The sequence below is a fragment of the Corvus moneduloides genome, chromosome 21 (assembly GCF_009650955.1).
Source record: "Corvus moneduloides isolate bCorMon1 chromosome 21, bCorMon1.pri, whole genome shotgun sequence".
Taxonomy (NCBI): domain Eukaryota; kingdom Metazoa; phylum Chordata; class Aves; order Passeriformes; family Corvidae; genus Corvus; species Corvus moneduloides.
Window position 1 is genome coordinate 10797418 of NC_045496.1, and position 21957 is coordinate 10819374.

The 21957-nt window shown below is 54.4% G+C and overlaps 1 protein-coding gene across 3 annotated transcripts; it reads left to right on the plus strand.

Annotated features, from left to right (window-relative positions):
- Window positions 1-1650: 1650 nt before the first annotated feature.
- Window positions 1651-21775, plus strand: TRAF2 (TNF receptor associated factor 2). Of its 3 annotated transcripts, none has more exons than XM_032131127.1 (10): window positions 1651-1944; window positions 4157-4377; window positions 4967-5045; window positions 5396-5494; window positions 13358-13429; window positions 14966-15037; window positions 15998-16357; window positions 17332-17509; window positions 18388-18536; window positions 19196-21775. In XM_032131127.1, exons 1-10 carry the CDS (start codon window positions 1783-1785, stop codon window positions 19412-19414), a joined length of 1611 nt encoding a protein of 536 aa, XP_031987018.1. In that variant the 5' UTR covers window positions 1651-1782; the 3' UTR covers window positions 19415-21775. The 3 variants fall into 3 exon arrangements, with proteins under 3 accessions (XP_031987018.1, XP_031987017.1, XP_031987020.1); XM_032131126.1 differs by having other exon boundaries at window positions 1668-1944; window positions 14966-15040; XM_032131129.1 differs by lacking the exon at window positions 1651-1944 and adding an exon at window positions 2895-2958 and having other exon boundaries at window positions 14966-15040.
- The last annotated feature ends 182 nt before the right edge of the window (window positions 21776-21957 follow it).

Consider the following 21957-nt stretch of genomic DNA (forward strand, 5'->3'; position numbering starts at 1 on the left):
GCAGCGATTGGTTTGTTCTGCGGCGCTGTCAGACCCATTGACCAATAGTCGTGCCCGGCCGAACCGAGCCGAGCATGCGCAGTGCTGCGGTTCTCCGTGTGGGTTCCGCCGGGCCCGCTGGTACCGGGCGCGCCTCGGGGCCCCGGTGGGGCCTTGGTGCCCGGAGGGAGCCCTACAGAGCGGCCAGAGGACGGACACGGGCATGGAGTGGGTCCCGAGGGGCCAAGGGAGGAGGGGCTTGAGGGCACTGGGTTGGTTCAGCCTAGAGAAGGCGATGCTGAGAACAGACCTCACCGGGGGCTGCAGCTCCGCTCTCTGCTCTGTGGTGAACAGGGACAGCACCCAGGGAGCGGCTGGAGCTGGGCCAGGGCAGGCCCAGGCTGAGAGCAGGGAAAGGTTCTTCCCCCAGAGGGTGCTGGGCACTGCCCAGGCTCCCCAGGGAATGGGCACGGCCCCGGGGCTGCCAGAGCTCCAGGAGCGTTTGGACAGCGCTGCCAGGGATGCCCAGGGTGGGGCTGTTGGGGGGTCTGTGCAGGGCCAGGGGCTGGGCTGGATGATCCCTGTGGGTCCCTTCCAGCCCAGGGGATTCTGTGATTCGATGAAAATCCCCGAACTGCATCAGAATCACCCAGAAAGTTTCGCAGTAAAGGCATGGAAAGCTGCTCGTGCTCGCGTCATTTCTGAAGCGAGAGGGCACGGAGTTAACGCTCTCCGGCGGGTTTTTGTGGGGTCTCCCCATGACAAAGCGCAGGAGGAGCGGCAGGATCCCGGCCACGGTGCTGATCCGGGCATTGCTCGGAAGGAAATCAGGCGCCGAGAGGGCGCGGGGGTTTGTCATCTGTCATTTGTCATCCGTCATTTGTCATCCATAACCGCAGCACGTCTGGCCCCGGCTCCCAGGGAGCAGGAGAATGCGGCTCTGGGAGGTGGGACATTAGCGGGGTGCAAGACTCGCTCCTCGGGCCGTGCGGTGGAGCCGGGCTGCCGCAACAGCAGGACGGGGAGCAGCCCCGGGTGGTCCCGCCCGGTCACACGGCTCTCTTGAGCAGCTCCAGGGCGTTCTGTCCCATCCCGTCTTCTCTGGGAGTAGCCCCAAGGCGGGCGTTTCAAGCAAGCCTTTGATGCGGATTTCCTGTCCCCTTGGGAACAGCACGTCCTGCCCCGGCACTGCTGCCAGGTCACAGGCAGTTCCGCAAGTGCAGACAGGATTTTCCTTCGCTGGACGACATCACCAGGTTTTCCATGCCGGTGTTCCCAGACCAGTGCGGCTGTGCTGGGAAAAGGGCTGTTGCAGTGCAGTGGGTGAAGCAGTGCCCATCCCAGGGGAGCTGTGCCCGCGCCATTCCCGGTGCCCACGCACGCAGGGATGCGCTGTCCCCGGCTCCCTGAGAGGGAGCATCCCGCCCCGACGGTGCCTGAGCAGCACCTGGGCCCTCGCCAAGGGCTCGGTGTCCCCGAGCCCCCGCGGCCCTGCTGCGCCCTTCACTTCGACCCACTCGGCTTCGGCTCCGTGCTCGCAGCCAGGCTCCCGGGACAGTCACCTTGGCCGCTGTGTCACTGCTCTGTCACTGCGCCGGGCTCTGACAGCGAGGATTTCCCCGGCCCCGGGTGAATTCCCCGCAGTGAGAACGCGCCCATCCCCGCCCCGCCGGCGCAGCAGGCGGTAAAGCCCCGGAGCCGGGCTAGGGGGGCAGGCAGGCTGGGGACTCCGGCTGACAAATCCTGCTGCTGTGACCTTTTGCCGAACAAGTTCCCCTGCGAAAGCACCTCGCCGTGACCTCAATGCGGGCTGCGCCGCGCGTTTCTCCCACACGGCATTTCTCCTGCCACCGCCGTCCTGCCGTCTCCGTCCCGCCGCCGCCCATCCTTCCCGACCGCTGGCCTCCACCGGTCCCCCGGGCCGGCGCCACGGGACGCGAGGAGGCCATGGCACTCTGCGCGCAGGTAGGCGAGAGCCCGCTGGTACTCAAAATGTCCAAAAATGGCTTAAAAACAATTCCTCAGGGTGCCAGCGCTCGCTCCGGGCCGTTTCTAAGGGGCTGCTCACCCGGGGAGTGCCGCGGGAGATGGCTGTCCCCGGTGGGACCCCGGGTGGGTCGGGTGGCCCCAGGCTGAGCACCACAGTCCCTCTGGGTCCCTCTGCAGCAGGTGCAGGGGATGCATGAGGGGGTCCCAGGGGATGGATGAGGGGTCCCTTGGATGGACGAGGTGACCCAGCAGGAGGTCCTAGGAGGTGCATGACATGGGCTCAGGGGAAGGATGAAGAGACCCAGGGGGTAGATGAAGAGTCCTGGGGGAGTGTGAGGGCGTCCCGGGGGTCTGGGTTCATTCCCAGCGGGGTGGCCTGAGGCAGGGATATGGCAGGGGACAGAGCGGGGTCAGCGAGGAGTGGTGCTGGGGAAGAAGTGACAGAGGACGGGGTAAGGGGGTGACTGAGGAGCTGAGGGGAGGTGACACTGGGGAGGTGACACTGGGGGGGTAACTGAGGGGGCATAACGGTGTGACGGTGGGGTGTTGGGACAGTGACAGGGATTGATGCGGGGGTGTTGGGGGTGCAGGGATGTGTGGTGGTGTTGGGGGGGCGGGGGGCGGGGCCGTTGCCCCGGGGGCGGGGCTTCCCCGGGTGGGGGCGGGGCTTCCCCGGGTGGGGGCGGGGCTTTCCCGGGCGGGGGGCGGGGCTTTCCCGGGCGGGGGGCGGGACCATTGCCGGGGCGGGGCTTTCCCGGGTGGGGGGCGGGGCTTTCCCGGGTGGGGGGCGGGGCTTTCCCGGGTGGGGGCGGGGCTTCCCCGGGTGGGGGCGGGGCTTCCCTGGGCGGGGGGGCGGGGCTTTCCCGGGCGGGGGGCGGGACCATTGCCGGGGCGGGGCTTTTCCGGGCGGGGGGCGGGGCCCGGGCTCGCCACACGTGTCCGGGGGCGGGGCCTGGCGGCGCTTCCGGTGCGGGCGCGGAGCGAGGGCCGGTGAGTGCGGGGCCCTCAGGGAGCGGCGGGGCCGGGCCTCGCTCCCCGGGAGCCCGGCCCGGCAGAGAGCCCTCCTGGCCGCGGGCAGCCCGGGCCACACGGGCGCAGCGGGGCAGCCCCGGGCTCTTCTCCGGTTCGCGGTGTCTCCGCTCGTGGGGCTCCTCCCCGAGACAGGCTGGGGGTGTTCAGCCTGGAGAAGAGAAGGCTCTAGAGAGACCTCAGAACCCCTTGCAGTGCCCAAAGGGGCTCCAAGGGATCTGGAGAGGGACTTTAGTCAAGGACATGGAATGACAGGGCAAGGGGGAACGGCTTCCCAGTGCCAGAGGCAGGGATGGATGGGATATTGGGAAGGAATTGTTCCCTGGGAGGGTGGGCAGGCCCTGGCACAGGGTGCCCAGAGCAGCTGGGGCTGCCCCTGGATCCCTGGCAGTGCCCAAGGCCAGGCTGGACATTGGGGCTTGGAGCAGCCTGGGACAGTGGGAGGTGTCCCTGCCCATGGCAGGGGTTGGAATAAGACTTTCAGGTCCCTTCCAACCCAAACCAGTCTGGGGCTCCGTGGATGTGCTCCCTTAGGTGTTCTAGGTGGCTGTGGCATGTAGTCACAGGGAATGAAGGTGTGAGATGCATAAGCAGTCAAAACAAAAGCATTTTATTCTTTTCCTCCTTTCCAATTTGGTCGTGCCTCTCATGTCCTCATTTTCCATCCCTCTGGAGAACCCTCTGTGCCTGCTTGGGCACCACCACTAAACCTGGGCTCCACTGTGTGCCCAGCTTCCCCCCAGGACCAGCTGCCTCTGGGCAGAATTTTGATCCCTTCTGACAGCTGACGGGTGTGAGAGCAGGCAGTGGTGGGCTGTGGGGGCCAGCAGGTTTTTGGTGAACTGAATTTATTATATTTATTTCTGATTGCCTTTAAGACAGTTTTTTACCTTATGTGGAGCAAGAAGCCTTAACAGGCTGCATTTCAGTCAGCTGGGACAGGGAGTTTTATCAGGTCTGTCTTTCCTGTCTCTGTGTTCTGGATTTAGTACTAAAATTCAAGTTTCCTCCCGTATTTGGGAGGTGAAAGTAGGCTTGTGGTGTGGTTTTTACATCAGTGTGTTTACTTGTGTTGGGAGACAGTCTAATAAACACAGTTTATATAAAAAACCACCCCCATGCAATTATAATCAATTGGAGAAAATACTTTTATTTTCAGTCTCTGGAGATACAGCCAGAACTTTTTGTTCACATGGCAGCAGCAAACTCTTCTCCACCGGGTTCTTTGGATCTAAACCAGCCTGGGTTTGCAAAGGAGATCCTGGGAACTAAACTGGAGGTCAAATACCTCTGCTCCGATTGCAAGAACATTCTGAGGCGGCCGTTCCAGGCACAGTGCGGCCATCGCTACTGCTCCTACTGCCTGAAGAAAATCATCAGGTAACTGCTGTGCCTTCAGTGTGAAGACAAAATGCTTGAAAAGGCATTTTCAAGAACAAAAGCAGAGAAAAGTCTCATTTTCAGGATCTTCTCAGTAAGGGAGCTGTGCTCAATCATTGAGGTTCAGCATCACCTCTTCTCTAAGGGAATGTGTAACCTCTGACTTGCCTTTGTTGTTGCTTCAAAGTTCTGTTTTCCAGAACCCCCTGCATTGTTTTTGCCATTGGGGAGGCAGTCCAGGTCTATCACTCATCTCCTTCAGTCCTCATCACAGCTACTGAATGCTCCTAAAAGTCATCATTTGGTTGTTGTGTCAAAATGGGAGAGGTTTAAGCACAAGCTGGCTTCCAGAGAAGTTTCCTTGTGTCTCACTCCTACCTTTGAGTGAGGGAAACTTAATAGAGCAGTCAATTGGCAGAAGAAAAAAAATTAGAAATAGGCATCAAAAATACACACAAGCAAAGGCTCAGTGTGTTGTTTTAAAAATAAGAAAATACTTTCATTTCATAAAGTTACCAGAAATCATTTCATTGCTAAACATAAATTAATTTTTTTTGTTGTGTTTGATGATTATTTTTCTGTCTGATAGTGCTGGACCTCAAAAGTGTGCCAGCTGTATCCAGGAAGGAATATATGAAGAAGGAATTTCTATTTTGGAAACAAGCTCGGTAAGGAAAAACGCATTAAAAAAAAGCCTAACACATCATTGGTGTCAGTAATACCAGTTGCAGTTTTTGTTTAAAACACAAGCTCTGAGAGCTTCTTATTCCTAGGAACCCTTTTCTTCAGCAGTGAGAAGGGTGATTACTGTCTTGGACTCCCCAGTGCTGAAATCCAGGTCATGTGTGTGTAGTGGTGCCCTACTTAAAGCTGTCACAGCGATTTGGTTGCTATTAGCACACCTCTGAGGGTTGATGGGGCAACTGGTCTGGGAGGAGTTTTCAGCAAGAATTCGAAGTCCTGATCAAAACTGCAACCCTCAGTAATATTTGTGGTTTGCTTGTTGTTTCCATTTCAGGCTTTCCCAGACAACGCAGCGCGGCGGGAGGTGGAGAGTCTGCCTGCTGTCTGCATCAACAGTGGCTGCACCTGGAAGGGGACCATCAAAGAGTATGAGGTACAGGCCAAAGCAAGGTTTGGCACGTCTGCATCCTTCTTTCCTCTGTGTTTGGGCAAGGCTCAGGGAGTTGTCCGTGCCCACTGACAGTGGGGGAGAGCAGTCAAATCCCTGGACTTCACAGTCAGCTGGAGAGGTTCCCTGAGTGAGGGTTTGTGTGCCCTGCTGAGGGCACAGGCTGGACCGAGATCGTTTCAGGTTTGCCTGTGATCACAGGGATTTGCTTGTGAGCATGTCTCTTCCATGGTGGGAACCACCTGCTCTGTCTCCAGCTCTTCTCTGCTATACAAGACTGTCAAGAAATTGCCGTGCCGTGAAATGGTTGTGAATTTCTCTGCATTATGTGAACCTAAAACTCCTTCAGACTCCATCAGCTCACAGAAGGTGACCTGATCCCCTTTCAGCTGTCTGCAGAGCTACCAGGGCAGTGGAACTGGCTGTTGGATATTGGCTAGTCACCCATCACCCAAGCTGTTCTGGGCCACAAGGCTGCTGGACAGGATGGTTTTTCCACCTCTGTTCTCCTCAAGGAGCCTACTAGGTTTTAAATCCAAGTTTTAGTCATGGCTGTGGGTGGTTGGTCCATAGCATGTGAAGCTTTTGGCTCCTGAAGGACAATTCTGTCATCCCTCTTGGAATGGCAGAACCAGCACACGGGAGGCCTGAGATAAGAGGAATACATTTTATTTCCCTCTAACACTTGCTGCAGATAAAGATCGTAGCCTGGTGGTTCACAGAGCTCTGGTAGTGACTGAGATGTGTTTCAGGAACAGGCGGTCTGTCCAGGCTGACATTGGGATTCTCTCAATGATGCCGTTGCAAGGTGGAAGGAAGAAGCAACAGCTGTGCATTGGGGCTGAGTGTTCTGCCCAGACTGTTGAGCCTGTTAGCAGAGAGATGCTTCTGCAGCTCTGCTTCTTTGTCCTGCTGTCTGAGCCTTCTGCTGTGTGCTCAAAGTTCAGTCCAAGAGATGAGGATGTTGGTGCTAAATGGTTCTGCTGCTGTGAACCCCCATTTGTAGATCTGTGAGAGGCTCATGGTGTGGATGTGGGACTGAAGAAGTGTCGGGTGTAGAGCTTAACACTGCCACAGCACAGAGTTTGGGGGTTGCATGGCAGAGAACAGGGTACCCTGGTACTGAGGTTTCAGGTTCGGGCTGTGCTGGTGGTGTCTGCAGATTGTTTGCTCCATGCTTTAATTTCTGCTGGTGCCCAGAAGCCCGATGTCTTCTGCAATGATTATAGTGAGCTCATCTTCATTAGACTAAACCAAATTATATCTGTCAGCAGCTTCCAGTGCTGATTGTGCTATGGCTGATGACCTGTGCTGAACTTTTTCTCCTGGTTTTAAAAAAGAGTCTTAGCATGTTCTTGCAGAGCTCAGCAAAAATCTTCAGCTGCAAGAGGTTCTCCCTAAGCATTCTGACAAGTGTTCGAGTGCTTGAGTCCAGCCAGAGCTCCCACTGGGAGTTCAGAGGGGCAGCAAGCTGTCCTGGGATCAGGCTGATTTCTTGCAGGGCTGCAGAAGCATGTGATGCCCCAGAACCCTGCACACAGCTGATGAAGAGCTCCTCAATGGATGAGTCTGTGCCTTGTTTTTACTGTCCACCTGATCTTCCTAAGCTTGTTTGGCGTTTGCTGGGACAAAGGATGATTGATAGAGGTGGTGGCCCTGGAGCACGTGGGCTGTGGGTCTGTGGCACACACCTTCCCTGCCAGGGGTTTGTGAGTCTCCACTCTCCTGGATTTTGTTGAGTCTTGGGGAGTCCTGTGTGGTACAGGGGGTGGGGGGGTTTGGAGCAGTGCTGGCTGCTTTCTCTCAGGGGCTGCGTTGCCTCTCCTGCCTGTCCCGGTGGCATTCAGCCTGAGGGAGGAGGTCATTTTGTGCCCTCTCAGGAAAAGCTGGTTCTTTCCTAGGAACTGGTGGGAGGAGGTAAGGTCTGGCTTGTGTTATCTCTTCCCAGCTGCCTGCCAAAGAGCCGTGGCATTCAGTCAGGACTGGCTGTCTCCATGCTGCCAGAGCCACGTGTGTGGCTGAGGAGGGCTGGGAAAGGAGGCATTGAACGGCTGTGCTAGCCCAGAGCCTCTTGGTAGCTTGGGCTAACATTAAACCCAGCCTTCAGGGCCAGTGCAGAGCTGCCTGGTGCAGCAGCGTTGCATCCGTGGGTAACGTCCTGCAGCAGCTCAGCACTCCCGCTCTGGAAAGTCCCTCAGAGCTATTTCCGACAGGACATGGAAAGTCCCTCAGAGTGAATTCACTGTTTGCTAATTTAAAAATCATGTGTTGTGCTGAGAGAGGCTGCTCTCCCCTTGCAAATGAAGAGATACTGTCACTTCTGGTTTGCTAATCTTATCAGGGCACGCACAGGGGAAAAATACTCTGCGGCTGGAAAGCTTAAGCCTCAAAAAAAGGAGTAAAATGGATTTCAGTTTTGCTTTCTGTTCAGGCAGACTAAAGATTGGCTTTCAAAGGGAAACACAAAACTGAGTGCAGCCTGCTTGGACATGACTTGCACTTCTGCTCCAAGCTCTGTGGACCATATGAAATACTTAAGTCTGGATTTATGGCTGCATTTTTCAGAGTTTGTAAATATTTAGTGGCACTTGGATAAAGTTGTTTGTGGTGGAGCTGAAGGGTTTTTCCTTTTGTTAGTGACCTTGTTTCCTGTATAGGTTTCCTGATGAGTCTGTCTGCATGAACATATGGAAAATCAGGCTGTGGGCATGAGCCCTTAGATTCAAGAGCAAAGTCTGCGGAGGACTGCAGAAACTAAACCCAGCCCATTAAAGCAAAAGGAAAGACCCCAAAAACATGTCTGGTGATACTCAGGCAGAGGGACTTTGTGGTTCCTCAGCTCTGGTGTGTTTTTCCTCCTGCCTTACAGTACCTCCAGCTGCCCACGTCTCTCTCCTTTTATCAACATTTTGTTGTCAGTTTTCATACACCTTTTATTTATGCTTTTCATCCCACCAGTTCCCTTCCTGTGCCCTTCCCCCAGGTCTGGGATGGGAGGAGGGGTACACATGAGGTCAGCTTTGGCATTCCCCTTGGTTACCCCAGACAGGGGATTTAACTCAGCCCTCTTCAGCTGGAAGGAAACAGAATTAACTGAGACGTAAGAAAACGAAATTGTCCAATTTTAGGAAGGAGAACTAAGTTTTAAGCTTAAACCTGACATGAGTATTTAAACCAAATTTTGTGGGGCTCAGATGAGCTCAGCTCCTGAGGCTGAACAATAGTCAGGTGTGGGAATAAGCTGGCCTAATCCATGCTGGAGGGAATGTGTTTTCCTTGATTTTGTTGTTGTCACTTTGGTTTTAGAAAGTTCTTTGTAAGTGAAACCTGGAAGGCTGCAGAAAGTACAAAACTCAGAACCCAGGTGATGTTCCTCAAAAGCCTGTGGAGTCAGAAAGGATGTCTGCAGCCCCTTCTGGGCTACGTGGCTCCCTGGGAGCAGAAGAACAGGGTACCTGGGCTTTCCTTTCTGCCCACTGTTCACACTTAGGAGATGCTGGAGAGCCCCTACCGCACCCTATCTGGGGAAAACTCCCTCTTCAAAAATGCTGCTGGGGGCCCTGAGCCAGGGGTTCCTCCTGCTGTATCGTGCACTGTGTCATGCCCCTCCTTCCCAGCTGCACCCCGGGAATGCCCCAACAGGTTTTGGTGGTGATTTTCAGCTGAGGCTGAAACTTCATCTTCAGGCTTTTGCACATTGCTTAGAGGAGAGCTGTTGGTCTTTGGAGCTCGTTCACCTGTCTCCTGCTCCTGCAGAGTTGTACCTCTGAGTGTTGTATCAGTGCTGTCTGTGTGGGGTACAGCTTGAGGTGCTGTGCCAGGAACACTTGGTGCTGCTGTATATAAGGGTGACCAGCCTTCTCTTTAAAACCCAGTACAGCATTTATTGTCTTTTTCTCAAGGTTTTTGCTCCAAGTTGTGGCCTGGTGCTGAAGTGCAGTTTGCAGCTAGCTCCAGCCTGACCAGCAGGACCAGACCATTTTCTGGTGGGAGAATCCATGACTTGCATGTGCAGGTGACCAAAAGGACCGGCTGCTTTTGGAAAAGGGATCAGACACACCTTTACTTTCCAGAGCCGGAGCTGAGGCCCACAAGCACATCCCAGCCACACTTGCAGTCTCCACAGTAGTTAGTGTAGCTGGCTGCCCAGACAAGAGGCGTTTTCCCGTCCAAACCCATGGTGGGAGGTAAAGCCACGGGGAGTGCCGGAGAGCGTGCGTGGGAGGGGGTTGGAAAGCCCCGACTGCAGAGGGTCTGCTCTTCACTTCTGAAACCAGCTCAGCCTTTTTGTGGTGGCCTAAAAATTAATAGTTTTGACATCTGCCCCTTGGAGAATGAAAAGCTGAAAGTCACGAGGTTTGGAGTGGAGGTGAGTGCCAAGGAAACCCCTCACCATGAACACACATTCCCATCTTGGAGGCTCTGGGGGCCCTGGGGAACTGACAGAGGTGCATGAAGCAACTCATGTTTCTTGGCACAAAGAACTCCTCTTTTACACTGGAGATGCATTTTCAGTGTTTTCTCTACAGTTCCACAGGCCCACCCTTTTCCTTGTAGCCAGGCTACCGTGTCAAAGGAGCCAAGTGCTGCACATGGCAGTGCTGGGGCTGGAGACCGCCCAAGCCCTGACAGCCACCGCTGTGCCCTGTGCCATGGCAGCTGCCTTTCCTCTGCCATCCTGGTAGTTTTGCTTCCTTGTTGCTCCCTTGCACCTGCCAAGCCCTTGAGCTGTCTGCTTATGGTTACTGTTGCTGTGCTCAGAGGAGACTAATGGAGTGTCTTTCCAAGGCCAGGGGATTTTGCAGGAGAGCTGCAGCGTGCAGCTCACTCTGAGCCTGCCCTGCTCTCCCTTGTCCCTCTGCCAGCCCTGCCCTTCGCTGTGACCTTCCCACAGGCTCTGACAGAGGTATCTCACAGCAGCTGCTTCAACAGTGGCATTTCCCAGCTGCCTGCCTTGTCCCTTTGCTGGAGGGGGACCCCTGTGTCATGCTGATGGACTGCTAACATGGTTACAAGACCTCCATAAAACTGGACCTATGTGGATGTGGCAGGTTATGAGCAGAGCAGCCAGGCAGCAGGGGCACGTCCTGCTCTGCCACCAGGGTATGGAGATAATGATTTCCAGCAGAAGCCTCTTGCAGAGTTGAAGTCGAATTTAGCGATGCCCTGAGAGGTGAAATGATGATCAGATTCATCTGCAGTTTTGCCTATTGGCTGAGGGAGAAGCAGGGAAGCAGCTCATCCTGGCATTGTCTTAGAACCACAGAATATCCCTAGCTGGAGGTGACCCACGGAGACCACGCAGTCCAGCTCCTGGCCCTGCACAAACACCCTCCAACAATCCCACCCTTCAGAGCACAGTGAGGTCTGCCCTCAGCCTCCTTAGGAATGATCACTGTGTGCTCCAGGGACCAGCTGCCCTTATTGAAAGCCGCTTTTCCCTCTGTATGCCTGCACTCCCCTGCACAGCTGCATTGCAGAGTGCTGCCCCGGATGGAACTGCCTCATCCTGCTGCCACAGTGTCCAGAGAGAAACTTCGACTGCAAATTTAGAAATATACAGCTTTTCTGCTGATTGCCCTGGTCCTTCCATGGGCAGTGGTGTCTGATTTTCTAACCTTTCAGGTGAGCTCCCAGAGAATGGCCTATCTGATGGTGGTGGGTGATGGGCAGGCTGATGTGGGGTTGTGTTGCTGTTTATTATCAGGGAAAGAAATTGATGTGTGGATCAATCAGCGGCTTTGGTTGTGTCTTGGTGGTAATTGAGTGTGAAGAACCAGGTGTTGCTGAAGGCTGTTAACTCTGCCCCAGCTGATTTTCCTACTCCTGCTGTTGGATGCTGCAGGCTGGTGTGAGCCTTGCTGGGTGAGCCCTTCACTTCCAGCTCCACTTTAATTCTTCCATAGCTGTCCCCTCCCTCTGCCACCTGTCTGACTTGATTTCCACTCTGATTCCCTCTGGAAGAGTGCCTGCTCTTGCCTAGCCCCACTCACAGCTTTCGAGAGCTCCCAAAAGCTTTCCAAGCAAGTGCCTGGATGTCTGTGGTGCTTATCCCTGTAGCAGAAGCTACAGCTGTGGGTTTGGGAAAGGTATAAACAGGAGGATTGCCCCATTGCTGGGGGAGTGGATGTGGCAGATCAAGCTCGAGTGCCACCCCCTGCTCTTGGCTCTGGGGTGGGTTGGATTTCTTCCAGCAGTGATACCATCCATCTCTGTTCTGACACCCGCGTGGGGCGGGAGGAACAGGGGTTTCCAGAAGAGCCTGAAACTGTTTATACAGAAATGTTTGGATCTGTGCTGGCTGAAGCTCCTGGATGTCTTTAACCATTTACATACAGAATAGTTGCACTTTGAGCTCAGCGGGGCTGGTTTCCTTTCCGTGCTGCAGGCAGGGCTGCCCACTCTTGGGCATTACCTCGTGGTGCGGAGGGGAGTCAGGATGGAGGATAGATAAATGCTGGGAGGTGGGGAGTGTGGAGGGGGTGGTAGTTTCACACCCAGCATGTTGGCATGGGAGACCATAAGTTTAAAATGCTCCCTTATTTAAAATAGTTGCTTCTGCAATGAAGTTTCCTTCTTTCAGCCAGACCGTCTGTTCTACCAGCGCTTTGTGAGTCGTGGGGTAGATGTTATCAGATGTTTCTAGAACATGGGAGCTGTAGATGGGTAGAAGAAAGGGCTCAGCCCCTCTGAGTGAGTGGATGAAGGCAGGCACTTGGCCTCCTCCTCCTCTGCAGGCAGCAGTGTCTGTGTGGGCAGCAGTGCCCCCCAAACCCCGCTGGCTGGCCGGTCATCTCTCCAGGGACACACAGTGAAGCTCTGAGCTTAAGTTACTCACTTAAAGCATAAAAAGGAGAGAGTAACCAAGAAGCCAAAGTGGAGCCACTGCTGGTTTCACTTTCCACTTCCTGATGTGTGACAGGGTGAGGTTTGTGCATGTTCCCCCACAAGACAACAGAGATTCAATGTGACCAGGTTTTCAAACATCTGGTTTCAGATGGCTGCATTAGAAATGCTCCTGGCTGGATTTTTTTTCTGTCCCTAGTATGGCAGAAGACTTCAGTGCTCTTGTCTTTTAATTTGAATTTTGATCCGCATATTCATGGTGTTTTCAATGCCTCGTTTCAACTGGTGGGTGTGTAAAGAGAAGGTTTAGGCAATGGAAGTGACACAGAAGCAGAGGCATGTTTCAGCATTTCCAATTTAGCCAGCACTGTTGCTCAAGAGGATCACGTTGCCCTGGTCTTTTGTTCAGCCTCTCTGGCCATCACACAACCCTGACTCTGGCTGCAGGGGCAGGTGCTTGTGTGCAGGGACTGGTAAATGAAACAGTTTAAAAATATTTTTCTTTCTGGTTGAAAAATGGTGTTCTACATACAGAAGATACAATCAGACAGCTCAGCCCAGTGTGTGATGAGCTGGCACTGGGCCCATGCCTCAGCTGACTGATAACCATTACAGTGGAAAAATTACCCAGATTATCTTGCTGAGGTAGTGGCTCACTCCACTCAACCTGCCCCAATGTGTTTTCTCCTGGCAGAGCCATAAATGGAGCTTCCCGTTGATTATCTTGGCCATCAAAGCAATAATTTGATTTTTTTAAAAATCATGGTAGCAGCTTTTAAATAGAGGTTGAGGCTATGTAGACACCCAAAATTGGGGTAGCTTGGAGGTCACAGGATGAGTCAGCAGCTCAGAGGGATCAGTGTGACCAAGGTCTGGCTGTAGGTCGGTAATCCAGCGCTCGCTGCAATAAGGTATAAACCCACCCCGTGGGATTGTGCCCATTGCAGAACCTCCTTGGGGCTTTTACTTGAGGACAAATATCTCCTGTCCATTCCTTCACAGGCTCATGATGAAGTCTGCCCTGAATTCCCGCTGACTTGTGAAGGCTGTGGGAAGAAGATTCCCAGGGAGAAGGTATCCATCCGACCCTGTGCTGCGGGGGTGTTTGCTGTGAAACCTGATGGGCTGAGCTTGGCATTCTGGGAGCAGGGAGGAACAGAGTCCATTAAGAAATGAAGGGGGGGAAGTAACTGAGGGGCAGCTGTTAGCATGGATGTGAGTTTTCCACAAGGATGGGTGTGAGGGGATGTGGCTCACGGGCACTCGTGGGTCAGCGTTGGTGCTGCCAGTGCCACCTCCCTTGGAACCACGTCTGGGGGCAGAGCCTCTGTGGGAAAAGTACCCTCATGGGTTTATGTTCTGTGGAGAGCAACTGCATCAACCACTGGTGCAATTTTGGAAAGAGAGCCCATCTCCAGCTATATTAATTGATATCTAATTAATCATCTAATGGAATCCATGGCTATAGGATCTCCAGGCTGCTGGCTCCTGGGACAAGGCTCAAAAGTCTGAAAAATTCAAGTTTTGGGGAACATTTTCAAAAAGCGCATTCATCTGAAACCATCTTGCCTTCTACAGGCAAATATTTTTAGTAGCAGTGTTGGAAAAAGCCGTTTAGCAGGGCAGGGGAACAGAGGCAGCAAAAGGAGGAGCAAAAGAGTTCTTCTAAATGGACAGCGTAAGGAGAGGCTTGGGGCTGGGGGTGCAGCCCACCTTATCTGCAGGCGGCTCCTGCAGGGAGCCAGCTCACAGGATCTCCATGGGTAATCTACCCTGTGTTTAAATATTAACTCCCATGTTTATGTCTCCAAACCCTTGTTGATTATTTGCTGCCATGTTAGCTTTGAGTAACCCAACTCATTACACAAGCCAGATGGATTTAGAAGCCTTTAAAAAAGTGGTTTAAAATCAATTTTAATTGACATCTGTTGTAGCAGATGTAGGAGTTAAGTGGGGAGGGAATATGGTGGTTGTTCAGAAAAGAGCTCTGGTATCTGATGGTGAGGGGTGTACTAAACCCAAGCTGAAGCTGTGCCAGTGCTTGTTGGATTAATCATGTGCTGTGTGGGAACCTGAACGAGTCATCTCAGTGCTAAGGGGTTAGTGGCACCTCTCTGCAGAAATGTAATGCTGGGATGGAGGTAAAAATACCAGCCTGTGGCACGTCCTGACCAGAGTTGTGTGAAGTGCCCAAAATGAAATGTGCCCTTATTTCATGGCGTTGTTGCCTATTTTTTGTCTCGTTTCATGGGAGGTTGTTGCCTCCCATTCCTCAGCCTTCAGGGAAGCTCATTATTCTGCATCCACAGCTTGTACTTGTACCTGTTGCTTTTTCTCTCTTGCGTGTGCAGGTGAGCAGTGAGACCTCCCAGCTGTCAAAAGAAGGAGAAATTAAGCTTTCTTCAGGGGCCAGGGCTATATTTGTATTCCAGTGAAAGTCACGCCTGATGGTGGTCAGAGCCCAGGTTTAGTGGGCACCGTGGCAGCTGGTGATTAGCCACAGCTTGGGCATTCTTCAGCTTGGCTGCAGCTTCCCAAAAGTCAGTGGGATGGAAAGGGAGCACTGGGGACACATAAGATCTAACACTGCCTTCCTTCCTTCCTTTCTAGTTTCAGGACCACGTGAAGACCTGTGGCAGATCCAAAGTACCTTGCCGGTTCGAGGCTGTGGGCTGTGCTGAGGTGGTAAGGGCTCCTCTCCTGGGTTACCTTGGGGCTTTTCAGTCCCAGGGTTAGAGTTCACTTGCAAACTGCTGTTGCCCAAACTGTGGCACATGTTTGCATTCAGGTGTTTGAACAAAGAGGGGTTTTAAACTCTTCGCAGATGGAGCTTCACATAATCTGCTGTGCAGAGTCTGGGTGTCACAGGAGTGAAATTCCTGTGGAAGGAAATCTACTTTAAGAGCACCCTGAGTGCTTTGGAACTCTGGTGATTATGCTGCTTTCAGGGGGAATGGCTTCACGCTGCCAGAGGTCAGGTTTAGATGAGATTTTAGGAAGAAATTGTTCCTTGTGAGGGTGGTGAGGCCCTGGCACAGGTTGCCCAGAGAAGCTGTGGCTGCCCCATCTCTTGAAGTGTTCAAGGCCAGGTTGGATGGGGCTTGGAACAACCTGGTCTAGTGGAAGGGGTCCCTGCCCATGGCAGGGAGTGGGACAGGATGAGCTTTAAGGTCTCTTTGAACCCAAGCAAGTGTGTAATGACTTGTGATTATAGTGATTCTCTAAGTGAAGAACTGGGGCCAGGCCATATTTCTCTATGTCACTTCATTTTTCCAGCTCCTGTGGTGATGTTCATATAAATCCCTCCTGCAGGGGGTTATGTGAGGCTTTGTCCTTTGTTGCTGTTAGGTACATCTGACAGAGCTTTTCTGGGAGGGTTTGGTGGAAGGCAGAGCAGACCAGTACAGCTGGGAGAAGCATTTAGCATTCCTCATTGTATGTGATTTGAAGCATTTCTAAAACAAAACAAAAACCCACACCACCCCCACAAAAATGCGTTTTTTAATTCTTTCTTTGTTTTTTCCCCCTATAAATTATAAATTTAAAGCTGATGTTGTGACCTGGATAGGAGGAATTTGTTCTGTGGATGGTGACAGTGTAGATTGCACATGCTGAATGGGGGATGTGTTTCTCTTCACGTAGGTGGAAAATGAAAAGCTCCTGGAACATGAAAGCAAGTGTTTAGCAGAGCATCTCCACATGCTGCTGAGCTCTCTGCTCAGCCTCAAGGCTGGTGCTGGGGACCCGAAATCCCTTCCTGTCCTTTCCTCATCACAAAACAGCTCCCCACTGCTGGCAGCAAACTCGCTGTGCTCTGAGTCGGAGCTCTCCCGGTCCCTGGAGCTCTTGGGAAGGTGTGAGGCCCTCGAGAGGAAAACAGTGACCTTTGAGAACATTGTCTGTGTGCTCAACCGGGAGGTGGAGAGAGTATCCCTGACAGCTGAAGCCTACAGCCGCCAGCACCGGCTGGACCAGGAGAAAATCGAAACGCTGAGCAACAAGGTGTGTAACTGCTCACCTGGGCTTCCCAGCACTCCCTGCAGAGGCTTTTTCCTGTTTCCTTTCCGTGTCATGAGCTAGCAGAGCTTAACCACCTGGCCCTGAAACTCCACAAATCTGAAGGCAGAACTAAAATACGATTTGTGCCTGTGCCCAACCCTCAGCAGCTCCCTGGAGAAGCTGGGGATTTAACTGACCTGTGTAAAGCATCAGATCTCTGTTAATTATGAAGCTGGGCAGATACCGAGGGGTTCTTCCTTGGCAAAGTTTTCTGACAAGAGCCAGAGCACCCAGAATTTCACTGCATCTCCTTGCGCTGCATCTCAGTGAATCTGTGGGGCTGCTCACCTTCCAGACCCTTCCAAAGGAGTGCTGCCTTTGCCAAAGGAGTGCCGTCAGTGCTGCTGCCTGCGGCAACAGTCTGGAGGTGTGAAGGAGCTGCCTCCAGCAGTCTGCTCCAGCACAGTCCCTGTGGAGTGCTCCTAGTGCTCCTGGCACCTGGAGCTGCGCAGTTTCCAGCGTGCCTGTGCTCTCTGAGCAAGGGACCTGGCGTGACCCTGTGTGAGCTGGCAGGGACAAACCCTGCAGAGGATGTAGGTTCTTTTCTTTCTCAATTTAATTTTGTCACAATGCTGAGTTATTGGGGTTTTTTTTCCCCCATCCTCACTTCTTGTGCTGTTCAGCCAATGGAGCAGCTCCTTGGAAGGATTTTTACATTGGCTGTGGGAAACTTTCGAGCTCTAGCACTGAGCCGTATCGATGGATCTTCTCCAGAGTGACAGGGTGCAGAAGGAAGCTTCAGTGAATTGGCTTATGTTGCTCGATTTCTCCCTCCTGTGCTCCCTGTCCATTCTGGAGAAAGTCTCTCCCTAAGGAGCAGTCCTGAAGGGGACACCGGGGTCTGCCGGGGTCTGCTGGCTCTCCCAGGCCCCGCAGCGTGCGTGTTTCTAACCTGCACCCTCTGTCCCACTGAGCAGGTCCGGCAGCTGGAGAGGAGCATTGGGCTCAAAGACCTGGCCATGGCCGAGATGGAGGAGAAGATCCGGAACATGGAAGCTTCCACCTACGACGGGATTTTCATCTGGAAGATAACGGAGTTTGCCCGGAAGCGCCAGGAGGCGATAACAGGCCGCTCTCCTGCCATCTTCTCTCCAGGTGTGCAAAATCCCCAAAATCTTTTGCATCTCAGTTGGGTGTGGGTTTCATGGCAGGTCCTTTGCTTGGGAGGTGCTGCCAAGGCCAGGCTGGATGGGGCCCTGAGCACCTGGTTTAATGGAATGTGTCCCCGCCCATGGCAGGGGCTTAGACTAGATGATCCTTGCATAACCTTTTTATTTGGATTAAAATACTCAACAGACCATAAAACCAGCAATAAAATGGTTAAGGAAGGGAGGAAATATATATTAGAGACAGAGATACATTTTTAAAGCCCAAAGTATGACTGTGCAAGAGATAATGTCTATATAAAGCCCAAGCCTTACCAAGGGAAGTACTCAAGTGTTAGTATCAGAGGAAGGGGCTCTCCTCACAAAGTGCCCCAGCCCAACACTGGGACAGTGAGCAGCAAGTTGGGATCTGGTTGTTTGCTTGGGAAGGCACTTCCCAGATGTGAGCAATAAGCTGACACCAGCTCCTCACACTGTTCTCTTGCTTGGTGGGGAGCTCCTCTGGCAGAGAATGGTTGGGAGAGGAGCTAGGGTTTGCTGAGCAGGAATTGCTCAGGTCCAGAGGTTCTGGAGAGCTTTTTCAGAATGCCCAGAGCTGACACAGCCCTTGAGCCTGTACCCTGCACCTGCTTCTTGGGACTGTGGAACAGCACCTGTGGCTTGGCCACGAGAGAAAAGCAAATGAGATTTTATAATTACTTCAAAATCTGTTTTCCGGGTGAAGGCCGTTCCAAGTCTTTTTTGTCTGAAAGACCTGGCTCCTCCCAGATTCCAAACTTAAGAGTCCTCAGAGTTCAGAGGGATCTGCTGGTGCCAGGCTGTGCTACGTTGGGCCCTCACTGTGCCTGTTCCACACTTCTCTGACAGCTTTCTACACCAGCAAGTACGGCTACAAGATGTGTCTGCGCTTGTACCTGAACGGGGACGGCACCGGGCGTGGGACCCACCTGTCCTTGTTTTTTGTGGTGATGAAGGGACCCAACGACGCGCTGCTGCGGTGGCCCTTCAACCAGAAGGTGGGTCTGGAGCAGAGCCCACTGTGTCCAGCCACGGCCATTCTGGTTTGGCACCCATTCAAGCTTCTTGGCACTGTCACTCTGGCCCACTTGGCACAGCAGAGGAAAGGCTCTGTGTTGGCTGCCCTGGGGGTTCCCCAGGTGTGCTGAGAGCACCGGCTGTGCTGTGGGGCAAGGGGGTGACATGGGGTGTTTGGAATCCCACAGAGCCTCTGCAGGGGTTGAGGGCAAGGGAAGATTGTGGTGACCTCAGAGCTTGGGGACAGTGGGTGCTCACTCGATGTCAGGAGCTCAGATCCCAGCTCCTGGGCATTGCAGAACACATGGAGACTGAGTGAGCGGGCACGAGTGGATGCAGAGAGAACAACAGCCCTAGCTCAGGGAAATACCTGTGTGCAGTGTCGGTGCTGGGAGCAAGGTGTAGGTTTTCAGTCAGTCCAACAGCCCTGTGCTGCCACAGGGAAGCTTCCAGCGACAGGCAGGATCTGGGAAGATTTCTACAGGACGTTACTGAGGTGACGTTCTCTGCTGGCCCCACTCAGAGGCATTTCTGTGACTGGCAGGGTGGCTGTGGCTGCTGGTACCTGCACATGTCACAGCAGGTCACTGTGTGTGCCTTTTATTCAGCCACTGCCTTAGGTTCTCACCTTTCCCCACAGGTCACCCTGATGCTTCTGGACCAGAATAACCGGGAGCACATCATCGACGCCTTCCGCCCTGACGTGACGTCCTCGTCCTTCCAGCGCCCCGTCACGGAGATGAACATCGCCAGTGGCTGTCCCCTCTTCTGCCCCGTGTCTGTCATGGAAGCCAAGAACTCCTACGTGCGTGATGATGCCATCTTTATTAAAGCCATCGTTGATCTCACGGGCCTCTAACCCTCCTGACCTGGGAGCAGTGAGCGTGGAGCCAGCCCTGCCCGGGCATCCCCCGCTTGTGCTGCACTTCAGGCGGGTCTCGGAGCGAGGAGGGGGCACAGAGTGGAAGGGGAAGAGCCCCTCCTGAAAAGGGACCTTCGCTCCGAGTGGAAACGAGGTGTCTGATGGGAGCCCTCTTTCCTGAGGAGAGGGTTGGGTGGACACTGGCAGGCTGTGGGATATGGAAGATTTCCTGCAGGGACTTGGGTGTCTGAACTGCTGCTGTCTGGACTCCCAGTGGAAACCAGTGCAGCTCTTGCTCTAGCAGTTTAGCCGACATCCACAGCTCTCAGTAGTAAAACAACGGTTTGCCCTGTCTGAGCTCCACCTCCTGTGGATTTTGGCTCAGCTGTCTAGGATTTCCTTCTGAGATCTCCGTGTTCCTGGAAGTTGTGTGCTGTAAGTGCCGTGGCTCTGCACTGCTGGTTGCTCCGTGCCCCGGGAGACAAGGAGGGTGTGTGACGGCTGCAGTGCCAGCTGGGCAAGAGCGACACAGACTGGTTTGGTGCCGTTGGTGTGTGAGGAGGGTGCGGAACCCAGCTGCAGGGCAGGGCAGCCCTGAGTCCAGCCCTCACTGGGTGTGTGATGGGTGGTGTGTGCTGGAGTGCGGAATGGGGCAGGAGGTGCTGCTGCCCAGGAGGGAGCGTGGGGCAGCACCAGCGATGCCTGTAGGGAAAGAGAAGTGAATCTGCTGTGGAGATTGTCCCTCCTGTGCCAGGAGAGGAGGGTGACACAGAGCTTGGTGTGCACCCTGAGAGCCCCAGGCCCTGCCCCATATGCCGAGCTGCACTGGGTGGGGTGGGTGCTGTGCTGGGAGCTGTTTTTGCTCACAGGCAACGGCACAGGCTCTGAACTGGCTTCCCTCCTACGGCAGGACAGCTCCACCAGCCTTCCCCAGGCTTCTGCTGCTGCCCAGCTCCATGTCTGTGTGCAGCCATGCTGCCGTGTCCGTCTGTCTGGGCACTGCTGCCTTGGGCTGCGTGATGTCTCCTGTCTGCCCAGGCAGTGGGCAGTGCTGCTCCTCGGGCACCCTCCTCAATGGCTACCTGGCCCTCCACTGCCAGGAGCCTGGCCCAGGTCTGATGGCTGCAGAGCCTGCCAGGCTTGGGGTCTGCTCACACCTTGGCTCTGGCACAGCCACCCTGAGGGGTCCAGAACACCATCAGGCTCTGCCCTGGCAGGGAGCCCTGCGGGGTCTGGCTGTCCCCCCACGTGCTGGCACTGCCCTGACCTGCCCCCGGGGCTGTTTCATGTCTGCCCAGGAACTCAGGGATGCCCAGCGTCCTGCAGGCTGAGCTGGACCCTGGCCCAAGCTGAACCTCTTGCACGCACAGCTGCTGTGCTGGCCCGGGGCTCTCCAGACAGGTGCTGGGGTGACCTGTGAGCCCCCTTTGGAATCGCTGCGTGGAACTTCTCCCACCTGTGTGTGCAGGGGTTGGGGGCAGACCCAGCCCCTGCTCTTGGGGGAGGGGGACAGAAGCCAGTGACAGCACAGCCAGCCAGAGGTGGGAGAGGGGTGACAGGACCCTTCCCTTTGTGCAAGCCCCCTCCAGCCTGTCCCAAGGGACAGATCAAGCCCTGTGTTGCTGCTCTCACCCTGTGCCTTATGAGGAAAATCCAGGTTGGCAGAGCCCTGCTTCCATTCACAGCAGCTCCCATGGGAGGCTTGGAAAAGCCTGGGAAGGGAGAGGAAGGTCAGCTCTGCTCATAGAATCGCTGAGAATTGTTATGTGGGGCCAAGCTTGTTCTGTGTTGATCTGAACGTCTCTGCTCCTGGGGTGCTGCCTGCAGCGGGGCTGAGGGCTATGGCCAGGCACTGCCAGGAGGGACTGTGGAGACGCTGGCTCAGCTGGGGGGTCTGGGCTGCTTTCGGGGTGGGAGCTGGTCCTCCTGTCCCTGCACGTCTGGAAGGTCGGTGGGAGAGTCGGTGCTGCAGCAAAGCTCAGGCTGAGCTCTTCCAGGCCATGGGATTACTGGTGGAGGGGAAACATGGCCTGGCAGCCCCTCCCTCTGGGAGCTTTTTCCTCCCCACCCTTCTGGTGCTGCTGACGCTGTCTGGGCCTTTTTTGGCTTTTAGCAGCTCTGGAGCTGGCAGCAGGAATTGTCCCTATGTGTTGCAGGCAGGGGCCCAGCCCCTTCCTGGGCACAGCTCTGCCAGCCTGGTGGCCACACGGACAAACAGTGGCCACAAGCCACCACTGGATTGTTGTGGGTTTTTTCCCTTTTGACCACACCATCCTAGCCTGGCACTGTGAACTAAGTTTTGTTTTCCTTGAGGGTGTAGTATGGTCAGAACCACTAATAAAAGCTGTTTAAACAGCATCGTTGTGTGCACAGCAGGGAGGAGGATTGCCTCGGGGTGGGGGGTTTCTGTGCTGGGGGCTTATTTCTGTGCTGGGAGCTCTCCCCAGCTCCTGTCTCCTTGCAGGAGCATTCCCAAACAAGGAGGAACCAGGGGCCGGGGAGGGCTGTAATGGGAAGGGAAGGAGCTGGAGTCTGGCTGC